Below are 11,487 nucleotides of genomic sequence, written 5' to 3'. Positions count from 1 at the left end.
TCCGAAAAAAATGATAATTGTAAATTGGTTCAGGGAATGTTCCAAAAAATTACTATTTTGACTTGAAACCGAGAATTTTTGAAGAGATTTATTATTCCTATTGGAAAAAAGCAATTTTTCAAAAGAATTGTGATTCTGACTTAAAATTTAGAATTTTCGAAAAAATTCTGATTCTGATTTGTAAGAGGTAATTTTACAATTCCAATTTGAAATGCAGAATTTTTTCAAATTAATTATTATTATTTTGAGTTGGTTCGGGGAATTTTCCAACAAAATTACCATTTTTATTTGACACCGGGATTTTTCGAAAATAATAATGATTCTAATTAGAAACAGGGAATTTTTTTAGAGAATGATAATTTTTAGTTGGTTTAAGGAATTTTAAAAAATTACAATTTTGACATGGAACGGGGAATTTTGGAAAAGAATTATTATTCGAATTTCAAACAGGAAATTTTAAAATTAGTTTAGTGAATTAAAATTTGTTCTTAGAATGGAGTATGATTTTGATTTGGAACAGGGAAATTTTAAAAGTATATTGATTTAACATAATCAGAATTTATGATTTATATTATTTCAAACACCATAATTTTCAGACCGATCGATTTCGCAAGGCCTAACATTTTACTCTCCTAAATTTATTTTTAAATGTATTTGTGAATTCTTCCGATCTTAAAATATTTTATCGCGAAGGAGAAAATCTAGAGACCATTTGCCAATTAAGCACACCTACAATAAATAATTACCTGTAGATGCAAGTTCAGATCAAAAAGTGGGTTATTGATCCACTCCCAGTAGTTTTATCCTCATTAAATTAAACGTTCGCACACGCATTCAAATGTCGATTGAGGTGATCAATACAAATTTACAAATGGCTTTTTTTTTTGTACGTTAATTTATCTCTGTTTTTTGCTTTCACGTAAAATTAATTATGAGAAAGCTGTCTGTCCGTTTCGCCGGAAGACGAGTATTGGATTATTAGTTTTAGTATTAGCGATAGGCATTTCGAAAATTTATTGACAAATTCATAGAAAGCCCAAGTAATAACAATAAATATCCCGTTTCCAGTTTTAGTCACGATTCCAAGAAGGAAGCGTGGAGTTTTCTGCAATTAGATTTTATTTACGAGCCACTGAAACAAGAACTGTGGAAATTACTTTGGAAATTTTTTTCCAGTTCAATTCTGCTCTAGACTTCTGAAAGTCTTTCAAAGAAGAATATTTTTACCTTCTTTTTAACCTTTTTTAAATTTGAATACGTGCAAAGCATCTTTTCAAAAATCAGTAATTTTGAATGATCCAATCTGTAATTTTCACTGATGAAATCATTCATTTTTAATTATTCAAACTGTAACATTAATTGATCAAACAAGTCATTTTGAATACTGCAATCAGTAACTTTCGCTGAAGAATAAGTCATTTTAAATTATATACTTAAAAATGCTAAATAGTCTAGTCAGTAGTCACTCTAGAATTATAATTCTGAATCCGTAACTTTTAGTTCCACTAGTTAAATAATTCATTTTGAATGGTCTTATCAGTTGCGTTAACTAATTAAATCAATAATTTCGAATGATAAAAATGGTAAATTTACATTCTTAAATCAGTCGTTTCGATCAGCTTTGACTAATTTAATCAGTCATTTTAATGGATTTAAACTGGAACTTTAATTGATTAAATCAGTCCTTCAGAATTATATAATCAGCAACTTTCGCTAATTAATCAGTCATTTTAAATTATCTAACTGACATTTTTTTAAATTTTCTTGTCACTCTAGAATTCTAATTCTGAATCAGTAACTTTTACTAATTATTTTATACATTTTTAATGATCGAAACTGTAACTTTCACTGACTAAATAATTTATTTTGAATGGTTTGATCAGTAGCCTAACTTATTAAATCAATAAATTTTAATGATCTAAATTGTAAATTTAATTGAATAAATCAGGCACTTTGAATGGTCTAATAAGTAAATTCCACTAATCAAATCATTCATTTTGAATGATCTTAATATTATCTTTCACTGATTAAATATTTAATTTTGAATGGTCTGATCAGTTTCTTTATCTTAATAAATCAATAATTTTTCATAATCTAAATTGTAAATTTCATTGATTAAGTCAGTAACTTTTAATGGTCTAATAATTCACTTCCACTAGGCAAGTCATTAATTTTGAATGATCTGACTATTCATTTTTACTGATTAAATACTTAATTTTGAATGGAGTTATCTGCATGTTTCATCAAGAGAATCATTCATATTGACTGATTTAAACTGTAGCTTTAGTTGATTAAAGTAAGTCTTTTTGAAAAGTTTAATCCGCAACATTCACTGATTAAGTACTTCATTTTGAATGGCCTGAACAGTAATTTTCACTAGTTAAATCACTCATTTTCAATTATCTAAACTGTAAATTTCAATCGATATATTGGTCAATTTGAATGGCCTAACCATTCTAGAATTCTTATTCTGAATCAGTAACTTTCACTAATTGAATCAGTTATTTTGAATAATTAAAACTGTAACTTTCACTGAGTAATTAACCTGTAGCTTTATATAATTATATTAGTCATTTTGAGTGGCATAACAAGTAAACGTCAATAATTAAGTCAGTCGTTTTAAATTATTAAAACTGTAACTTTTATTGATTAAATAAGTCATTTTATTAATGGGTCATTTTGAATTATTTACACTTAAAATATAATTCAATAAAGCAGTCAAAGTTACAGTTTATATGAGATAATTTAAATTGACTGATTCATCAACGAAAAGTACAGATTGAATAATTTAAAATTACTTACATTATAAATGAGTCGAATTGACTAATTTAAAAAGTCTGATTTGACTGATTAAATTAATCAGAAATAATTTAACTGAAAGCAGCAATTTTTACTGACAAAACAGTAGTTTTTATTGATGAATGAGTGACCATATCTGGCTGATACAAAAATTTCTTCAAATTACTAATTTTGGATTCAAGAGAAGTGACAGATTTAATTAATTGCATTTACAGCCTAGACCACTAAAAATGACTGATTCATTCAATGAAGTTACGGATTAGCTCAATAACAATGCTTGTTTTAACCAGTGAGATCTGCTAATCATACTTGAAAACAAATTATTTAATTAGTGAAGTTTACAGATTAGTTCAATCATAGCGACTGATTCTTCAGTGAAAATAACAAATTGGCTAATTTAAAATGATTAATTTCGTCAATGATAATTACAATTTCGATAATTTAAAATGAGTGATTCAACGAGTGAAAGCTACTTTTCAGCCTATTAAAAGTAAATAATCAGTGAAAGTTAAAGTTTTGCTAATACACAAATTATTGATTCAGTCAGTAGACTTTACTGAATAGGTCATTCAAATTGAATGATTCATCAGTGAAAATTTCTTTTTGGATAATTTAAAATGAATGATTTCATTAGTTAAAAACAGATTTGCTGTTTTTGAAAAGTCACTTTTGACTTATTTTTAATTTTTCGAATCTGAATGATCTGGATCAGTTAAAATTGACTGCGAATCAGTCACCTCTGACTGATTCAAATTTAGAGTTAGGCCATTGGACACCTTTCCCCTACTTTCTAAAATTATAAAGATTTTATTTTAATTTTGATATTTTTGTTTTGTTTCAGAACATCGTCGATTTAAGGAAGTAGTTGATGCATTCGCCACAAAATTTCCAGACTACGCTTTCCTTCCGGAATTTTTAAATTGCAAAGAAGAGGTTCCGGGGCGGAGTAAGTCAACCTTTTGCGTGGAAATCAAACCGAAGCAGGGCTTTTTATGCAAGGCGGATCAAAAATTTCGAAAATGCTCCTACTGTTTGACACAATATTACAAAGTGTGTAAATTCCTCCCAGCGCAATAAAAATAATATGCTAGAATTATATACGATTTAATTTTGAAAGAAGAAGTACTCAAATTTTCAATTTTATTTTTTATTTTAAAGTGTCTTTAGTAAATTATTAAATTTTTTCCTGCTAAAAGTAAGCATATACTTTTTATTGCGTTGAATCAATTCTATTTTTGTTCACAATATCCATATTCTGAAAAAATCAATAAAATTTTTAAAATTCACAAAATTGACATATAAAAAATTTGATGATACTTTGAGAACGGGTCAAAAATTTTGTTTAAATAATAAAAAAAAGTGTTGTATTTAATTAAAAGAGGGATTTCCTCCAAGTTCTCTACTATAAAAATTCAACAAATTTTCAAAAATTCTCAACATTAAAATAGTAAACCTTTGTTTATTACTCCAAAACGGAAAAAATTACAAAATTTGGGATTTATTAAAAAAGAAAATATTCTCTCAGTTCTTTTTCTGCAAAATTGAACAAATTTTTACAAATTATCATAACTAGAATTTTCCAAAATTTTAAATATCTCGAAAAGGGCTACGGATGCGTCAAAATAACCATTTTTTATTGTTAATAGGGAATTGGATGTACTCTCAGTCTACTTTCAAAAAATATTAACAAGTTTTTAAAAATTGCAGAAATCATAATACAAATTTTTTTAATAATTCCAGAACGGAAAAAGGTGCGTAAAAAATAACAAAATTTTGTTGTGAATTAAAATCGGGATATTCTCTTCTTGAAGAAATCAACGAATTTAAAAAAATGGTAAAAGTTAAAATAATAAAAAATTTGTTTTAAAAATATATTTTTTGAAAAAGATTCATCTTTTTGGTTAAAAATGCATCCCGTTTGTGAAAAATTTTTTTTTTATTATTCTTTTTTTACTGAAAATTTAACTGTTCTAGTTGAACTTTTTTCATTTTAGTTGAATATGGATTTCTTTTTTTACAAATTAATTTTTTTTATTAAAGATTTCAATTTTTTATTGAAATTTGATCCTTTTCGGCTAAAACCGTTTTTTTTGTGAAATAACTTCAAAAGTATAGTTGAAGGTGTAACCAACAACGAGGAATTTTCATCGATCGTCCATCAAATAGAGTAATAAACATTGAAATTAAAATTTCAATTTTAAATCTTCGGTCATACGATCATTTATTAATAAAATTAGTTTATAACAACGTTTCGGCCACATTTTTGTGCCTTCTTCAGGTTTAAAACATTTTGTGTATTCTAAGATTAATAATATAATGGTAATTAATAAATAAATATTTAAAAGTCAAATTTTTTTTTTTTTAAAAAGTAATCGAAAATTTGTTTTAATAATAAGGACAATATATTTGTCAAAGCGGATAAAGGAAATATGACCGTAGCTTCTAATTTCAATGATTATAAAAAAACTGTAGAAACAATGCTAAATAATACAAATTTATACAAACAAGTAAAAACATCTTTGGTTCCTTCTGTAGAAGAGAAATGTAATGATATTATTAAAAGATGGGAACAAAAAACATATATTAATGATCAAATGTCCTATATTTTAAAAACACGTGGTTCGATCGTAGCAAAAGCTTATGCCCTCCCTAAAGTACATAAACCTGTTTTAAAATGGAGAATAATAGTCTCATCCATAGGTTCCCCGACCTATAATTTAGCTTCATACTTATCTAGAATTTTAAAACCAGTATCAGGAAAAACTGATTCATTTGTTAAAGATAGTTGGGACTTCAAAAACTGTCTAAAAAATCAAAAAATTCCAAATTCTTATTCAATGATTTCACTAGATGTTGTTTCCATGTTCGACAATATACCTTTAGATTTGGCCTTGGATGCTGTTGAAGAAAAATTAAATCTCAATAAAAATCTTACAAAAATTTCAAAAAATGAACTTCTAGTGGCAATAAGAACTGTTTTTAATAACACTGTTTTTGCATTCAATAACAAATACTATAAACAAGTTTTTGGTTGTCCTATGGGTTCTCCTTTATCTCCGATTATTTCCAATTTAGTATTAGAAGATGTCGAAAGTAGAGCCCTTAAAAATTTAAAATTCAAACCTTTAATATATAAAAGATATGTCGACGACATTTTTGCTATAATTCCTACTGACAAAATTAATGAATTTGTTCAAACTTTTAACAATGTAGAAGACTCTTTAAATTTTACACATGAAATTTAAAATAATAATACCATACAATCTTTAGACATTTCGATTAAAAAAACACCTGAAGGTAACATTTTTACAGATTGGTTTAGAAAACGAACATGGTCTGGTCAATATCTAAATTATAACTCACATCATGAATTCAGTCAAAAGATTGGCTTAATAAAAGGACTAATTGATAGGGCTATAAAATTAAGTGATTTTAATTTAAGGAAAAACAATTTAAACTTAATTAAAGAAACTTTAAAATTAAATAATTACCCGTTACCATTAATAAACAGCATTATAAAGGAACGTGTCCATGAAATCTACAATAGTACATGTAAAAACAATAAAAAAGAAAAATGGTTAAAAGAACATAACAAATTTGACATTAAAGTACCTTTCCCTTATATACAAGGTTTATCTGAAAGACTCAGAGCATCACTTAGAAAACATAAAATTTCTGCTTATTTTCAAAATAATCATAAATTCGGAAACACTTTTCAGAACATTAAAGACTCTGATTTAAAAGAGAATTTATCAAATGTGGTATATTTAATTAAATGCAAACAATGTAATAAAGTTTACATAGGTGAAACTGGCAGGAGACTAAAAAATAGAATTACAGAGCACAAAAGAGATTGTCGAATAGGAAACCAAAACACAGGACTATCAAAACATGCATGGACACATGATCATTATTTTGATTTTACTTTTAACAATATAAAAATATTAGGAAAAGAAAAAAACACATATAAAAGGAGAATCTTAGAATCAATTTTCATTAAAAAATACAAAAGGAACTCCATAAATTTACAAACTGAAATAAGAAATTTTGATAATATGTATCTAAGTATTTTAAATATTAATTAAAAATTTTATTCAGTTCTGAATTCAAAAATATTATTGCCAGTTTATTCGACGTTATAAGTTAAACTAAATGTAAACACTTTCCAATAGTTTAATTCACATTATTTCAGTATCATGGTCAGTTTCGAGCTCAGTAGACCTTGGTTTATCCACAATACGTGTTCAAAATGAAATTTAAAATTAAAAATTTTCACACAAAATTTTTAATAATCTACATATTATTTAAGTATGACTACAGAAATTAAAAACAAATAGTGATTATGAAATGATATTTTTCGATTGGAAAATGGAAAAACACTGACTCAAATATGGATTTAATATTTATCAACAAAAAAAAAAAATTTTATTATGACCCAAATTGTAAGTACATAGTTCAAACAAATTTTCGATTACTTTAAAAAAAAAATTTGACTTTTAAATATTTATTTATTAATTACCATTATATTATTAATCTTAGAATACACAAAATGTTTTAAACCTGAGGAAGGCACAAAAATGTGGCCAAAACGTTGTTATAAACTAATTTTATTAATAAATGATCGTATGACCGAAGATTTGAAATTGAAATTTTAATTTCAATGTTTATTACTCTTTTTGTGAAATATCTTTCATTATAATTTTCGTTAAGAATTCATCTTTTTCTTAAAAATTCAACTATCTTCTAGTTAATTTTCAACAAACAAAAAAACAACACATTTTCAACAAAATAGTTATGTTTTTAGACAAGAAAATCAATTTTCCATAAGAAAGTCCATTTTTTTACCAAATAACTAAAAAAAAGATTATTTTTTCAACCATAAATGAAATATTATAGTTAACCAAATAATTTATATTCACTAAAATTAATTTATAATTGATTTTATTCAATTTTTTTTAAATTTAAATTATCCACTTGAAACTTTATTTGTCAACCAAAAAACGAATAGTTACATTTTCAGTTAAAAAATTGTTGTTTAAAGATTCAAAAATTTGGTTGAGCCGCAACTAATAACTATTCAGTTGGAATTTTTATTGTTTTGTTAAAGATTTAACTATTAAAAAAAAATCTTTTTTGGTCGAAAATTAAACTGATTTTCTTTTACCATTCGTCCTTTTGAACTGAAAATTGATCTTTTACGGTATAAAGTCATCATTTTTGCTTTTTTCCGTTCATATAAAAAAATTCTGCGTTAAAAATGTTATAAGATTAAAATGCTGGTCTTCTCAGGAAAAAATCAGGAAACTACCAAAATAAAATTTTTTGGTATTTTAATATTTAGCAATATTTTTAAAGAAATTTTAAAAAAGGTAGATTTCAGTGAGACAAAAAATTGACACTTTCTTTAGAAGATTAATTTTTGTGGTTAAAAATCTATGTTTTTAGTTGAAAATTAATCTCTTTTGGTCGAAATTTAATCTTTTTTTGGTAATAATGCAACTGTTTGCTTAAAATAAATTGGCTGAGAATTTCACTATTTTTTTTTTTTAAAGTTTATTTTTTTGTTATTAAAAATTAATATTTTGAATTCATCATGTAAATGTTCCATTTAAATAATATTTTTTTTTATAGAAAATTAATTTTCTTGGTAGAAAAAGTTACTATTTTATTCAAAATTTATTTCGAAAATTACTAGTTGTATTGTTGAGAAACAATATTTTTCATATGGTAAGTTAACTTTTAGGTAGAGAATTCATTGTATTTTGCTTAAAACTTGACTTTTGTGGTAAAGAATTAATTTTCTTGGTTGAAAACGTAACTATTTTGTTGAAAATTTATTATTTTTAATATTTCATTTCTGATTGTAAATAAATATTTTTTAGTAGAAAATTCAACTATTTAGTTGAAAATTTCATTTTTTTAAAATAATTTTTTCAACTGAAAATTGAACTCTTTGATTTTTTGTTGACAAATAATATTTTTTATTTGAAAAGTTAACTTTTAGGTGCAAAAATCATTGTATTTGAGTGAAAAGTTGACTTTTTTGGTAGAAATTTAATTTTCTTGGTTGAAAACCTAACTATTTTATTGAAAATTTATTATTTTTTAATATTCCAACTCTCATAGTAAATTAATATTTTTTAGTTGAAAATTCAACTATTTGGTTGAAAATTTCATTTTTTTGGTAGAAAATTATTTTTCTCAGTTGAAAACGTAACTAATAACTATCTTGTTGATTTTCTTTTAAATAATTTTTTTAACTGAAAATTTAACTGAAAATTTAACTGTTTGATTTTTTGTTAAAAAATAATATTCTTTGTTAAAAAATTCAAAAATTCGGTTAAAAATTCATGTGCTTTGTTTAAAATTTCGTTTTTCTGGTAGAAAATTATTTTTCCTGGTTGAAAACGTATCTTGTTGAAATTTTTCTTTAAATAATTTTTTTAACTGTTAAACTTTCGTTTAAAAAATAATCTTTTTTGGTTAAAAATTCAACGATTTGGTTGAAAGTTCCTAAATTTTGTTGAAAATTTGTTTTTTTTTTATTGATTTTAAAAAATATTTTATTTCTGATTGTAAATTAAAATGCTTTAGTTGAAAATTCTACTGTTTGGTTGAAAACTCATGTATCTTGTTGAAGACTTGTTTGGTAGAAAATCAGTTCTTGCTGAAAATTAATTTTTATGATGTAAATTAATTTTCCTGGTTGAAAGCTTAACTATTTTATTGAAAATTTATTCTTTTTTAATATTCCATTTCTGGTTGTAAATTCATATTTTGTTGTTGAAAATATAACAGTTTGGTTAAAAATTCATGTACTTTGTTGAAAATTTCATTTCTTTTGGTAGAAAATGAATATTCTTGGATGAAAACGTTACAATATTGCTGAAATTTTTTTTTTCTTGTTGAAAATTCAACGATTTGGTTGAAAATTCGTTTTTTTGTTGATTTTTTTTTAATATCTCGTTTTTGATTGTAAATGAAAATGCTTCAGTTGAAAATTCTACTGTTTGGTTGCAGACTAATTGATCTTGTTGAAGACTTTTTTGGTAGAAAATTAATTTTTTGAAATGAAAATTTAACTGTTTGATTTTTAATTGAAAAATAATTTTTTATTTGAAAAGTTAACTATTTTGTTTAGTAGAAAATTAATTTTATTGGTTCAAAACGTAATTATTTTTTTGAAAATATTGTTATTGAAAAATGTTGTTGAACATATAACTATTCGGTTGAAAATTCATGTACTTTGTTGAAAATTTCATTTTTTGTTGGTAAAAAATTATTTTTATTCGTGTTAAACGTAACTATCTTGTTCAAATTTTGTTTAATAAATTTTTTTAACTGTTTAACTTTTGGTGCAGAAATAATATTTTTTAGTTAAAAATTCAACGATTTGGTTGAAAGTTCCTGAATTTGGTTGAAAATTCGTTTTTTTGTTGATTTTTATTAATATTTCGTTTTTATTTTTTTATTTGAAATTTCAACTATTTGGTTTGGTAAAAAATTATTTTTCTTGGTGTAAAACGTAACTATCTTGTTGAAATTTTTTTTGAATAAATTTTTTTAACTGTTTGACTTTTGGTGAAAAAATAATATTTTTTTGTTACAAATTCAACTGTTTGAATAAAAATTCATGTATTTTGTTGAAATTTTACTTTTTTTGATAGGAAATTAATTTTATTGTTTGAAAACGTAACTATTTTGTTAAAAATTTATTTCGAAAATTACGTTTTTTAAATATTCTCCTTCTGGTTGTAAACTAATATTTTGTAGTTGAAAATTTAACTATTTGATTAAAAATCATGCATTTTATAGAAAATTTGACTTTTTGGTAGAAAATAAATTTTCTTAGTTAAAAACATAACTATTTTGTACAAAATTCGTATTGAAATTTTTTTTTATATTCCATTTTGGGTTTCAAATTAATATTTTTGTTGTTGAAGATTTCAGTATTTGGTTGAAATTTCACGTATTTTGTTTGAAATTGGACTTTTTGGTGGAAAATAAATTTTCTTAGTTAAAAACCTAAATAACTATTTTATTGAAAATTTGTTGTTTTTTTTTGTTGAAAATATAACTATTTGTTTGAAAATTCATGTACTTTGTTGAAAATTTCACTTTTTTAGTAGAAAATTATTTTTCTTGGTTGAAAACGTAACTATCATGTTGATATTTTTAAAAAATAATTTTCATATAACTTTTTGACTTTTGGTTCAAAAATAATATTTTTTGGTTAAAAATTCAACGATTTGGTTGAAAGTTCCTGAATTTGGTTGAAAATTCGTTTTTTTGTTGATTTTTTTAAATATTTCGTTTTTATTTTTTATTTGAAATTTCAACTATTTGGTTTGGTAGAAAATTATTTTTCTTGGTGTAAAACGTAACTATCTTGTTGAAATTTTTTTTAAATAAATTTTTTTAACTGTTTGACTTTTGGTGAAAAAATAATATTTTTTTTTGTTACAAATTCAACTGTTTGGAAAAAAATTTATGTATTTTGTTGAAATTTGACTTTTTTTGACAGGAAATTAATTTTCTTGTTTGAAAACGTAACTATTTTGTTAAAAATTTATTTCGAAAATTAGTTTTTTTAAATATTCCCCTTCTGGTTGTAAACTAATATTTTGTAGTTGAAAATTTAACTATTTGATTAAAAATTCATGCATTTTATAGAAAATTTGACTTTTT

At 23.8% G+C, this 11,487-nt stretch overlaps 1 protein-coding gene across 4 annotated transcripts in view; it reads left to right on the top strand.

The window, feature by feature from the left end:
• Positions 1-11,487, top strand: part of LOC117175262 (inositol-pentakisphosphate 2-kinase) — a 396,916-nt gene that overhangs the window by 364,377 nt on the left and 21,052 nt on the right. For all 4 annotated transcript variants that reach the window (XM_033364969.1, XM_033364965.1, XM_033364966.1 and 1 more), the window contains one exon: positions 3,641-3,849. In XM_033364969.1, coding sequence (XP_033220860.1) covers positions 3,641-3,849 — 209 coding nt within the window. The remainder of the gene's footprint in view (positions 1-3,640; positions 3,850-11,487) is intronic.

The sequence above is a fragment of the Belonocnema kinseyi genome, chromosome 6 (assembly GCF_010883055.1).
Source record: "Belonocnema kinseyi isolate 2016_QV_RU_SX_M_011 chromosome 6, B_treatae_v1, whole genome shotgun sequence".
NCBI lineage: Eukaryota > Metazoa > Arthropoda > Insecta > Hymenoptera > Cynipidae > Belonocnema > Belonocnema kinseyi.
This window is presented reverse-complemented; position numbering and strand designations above follow the sequence as displayed.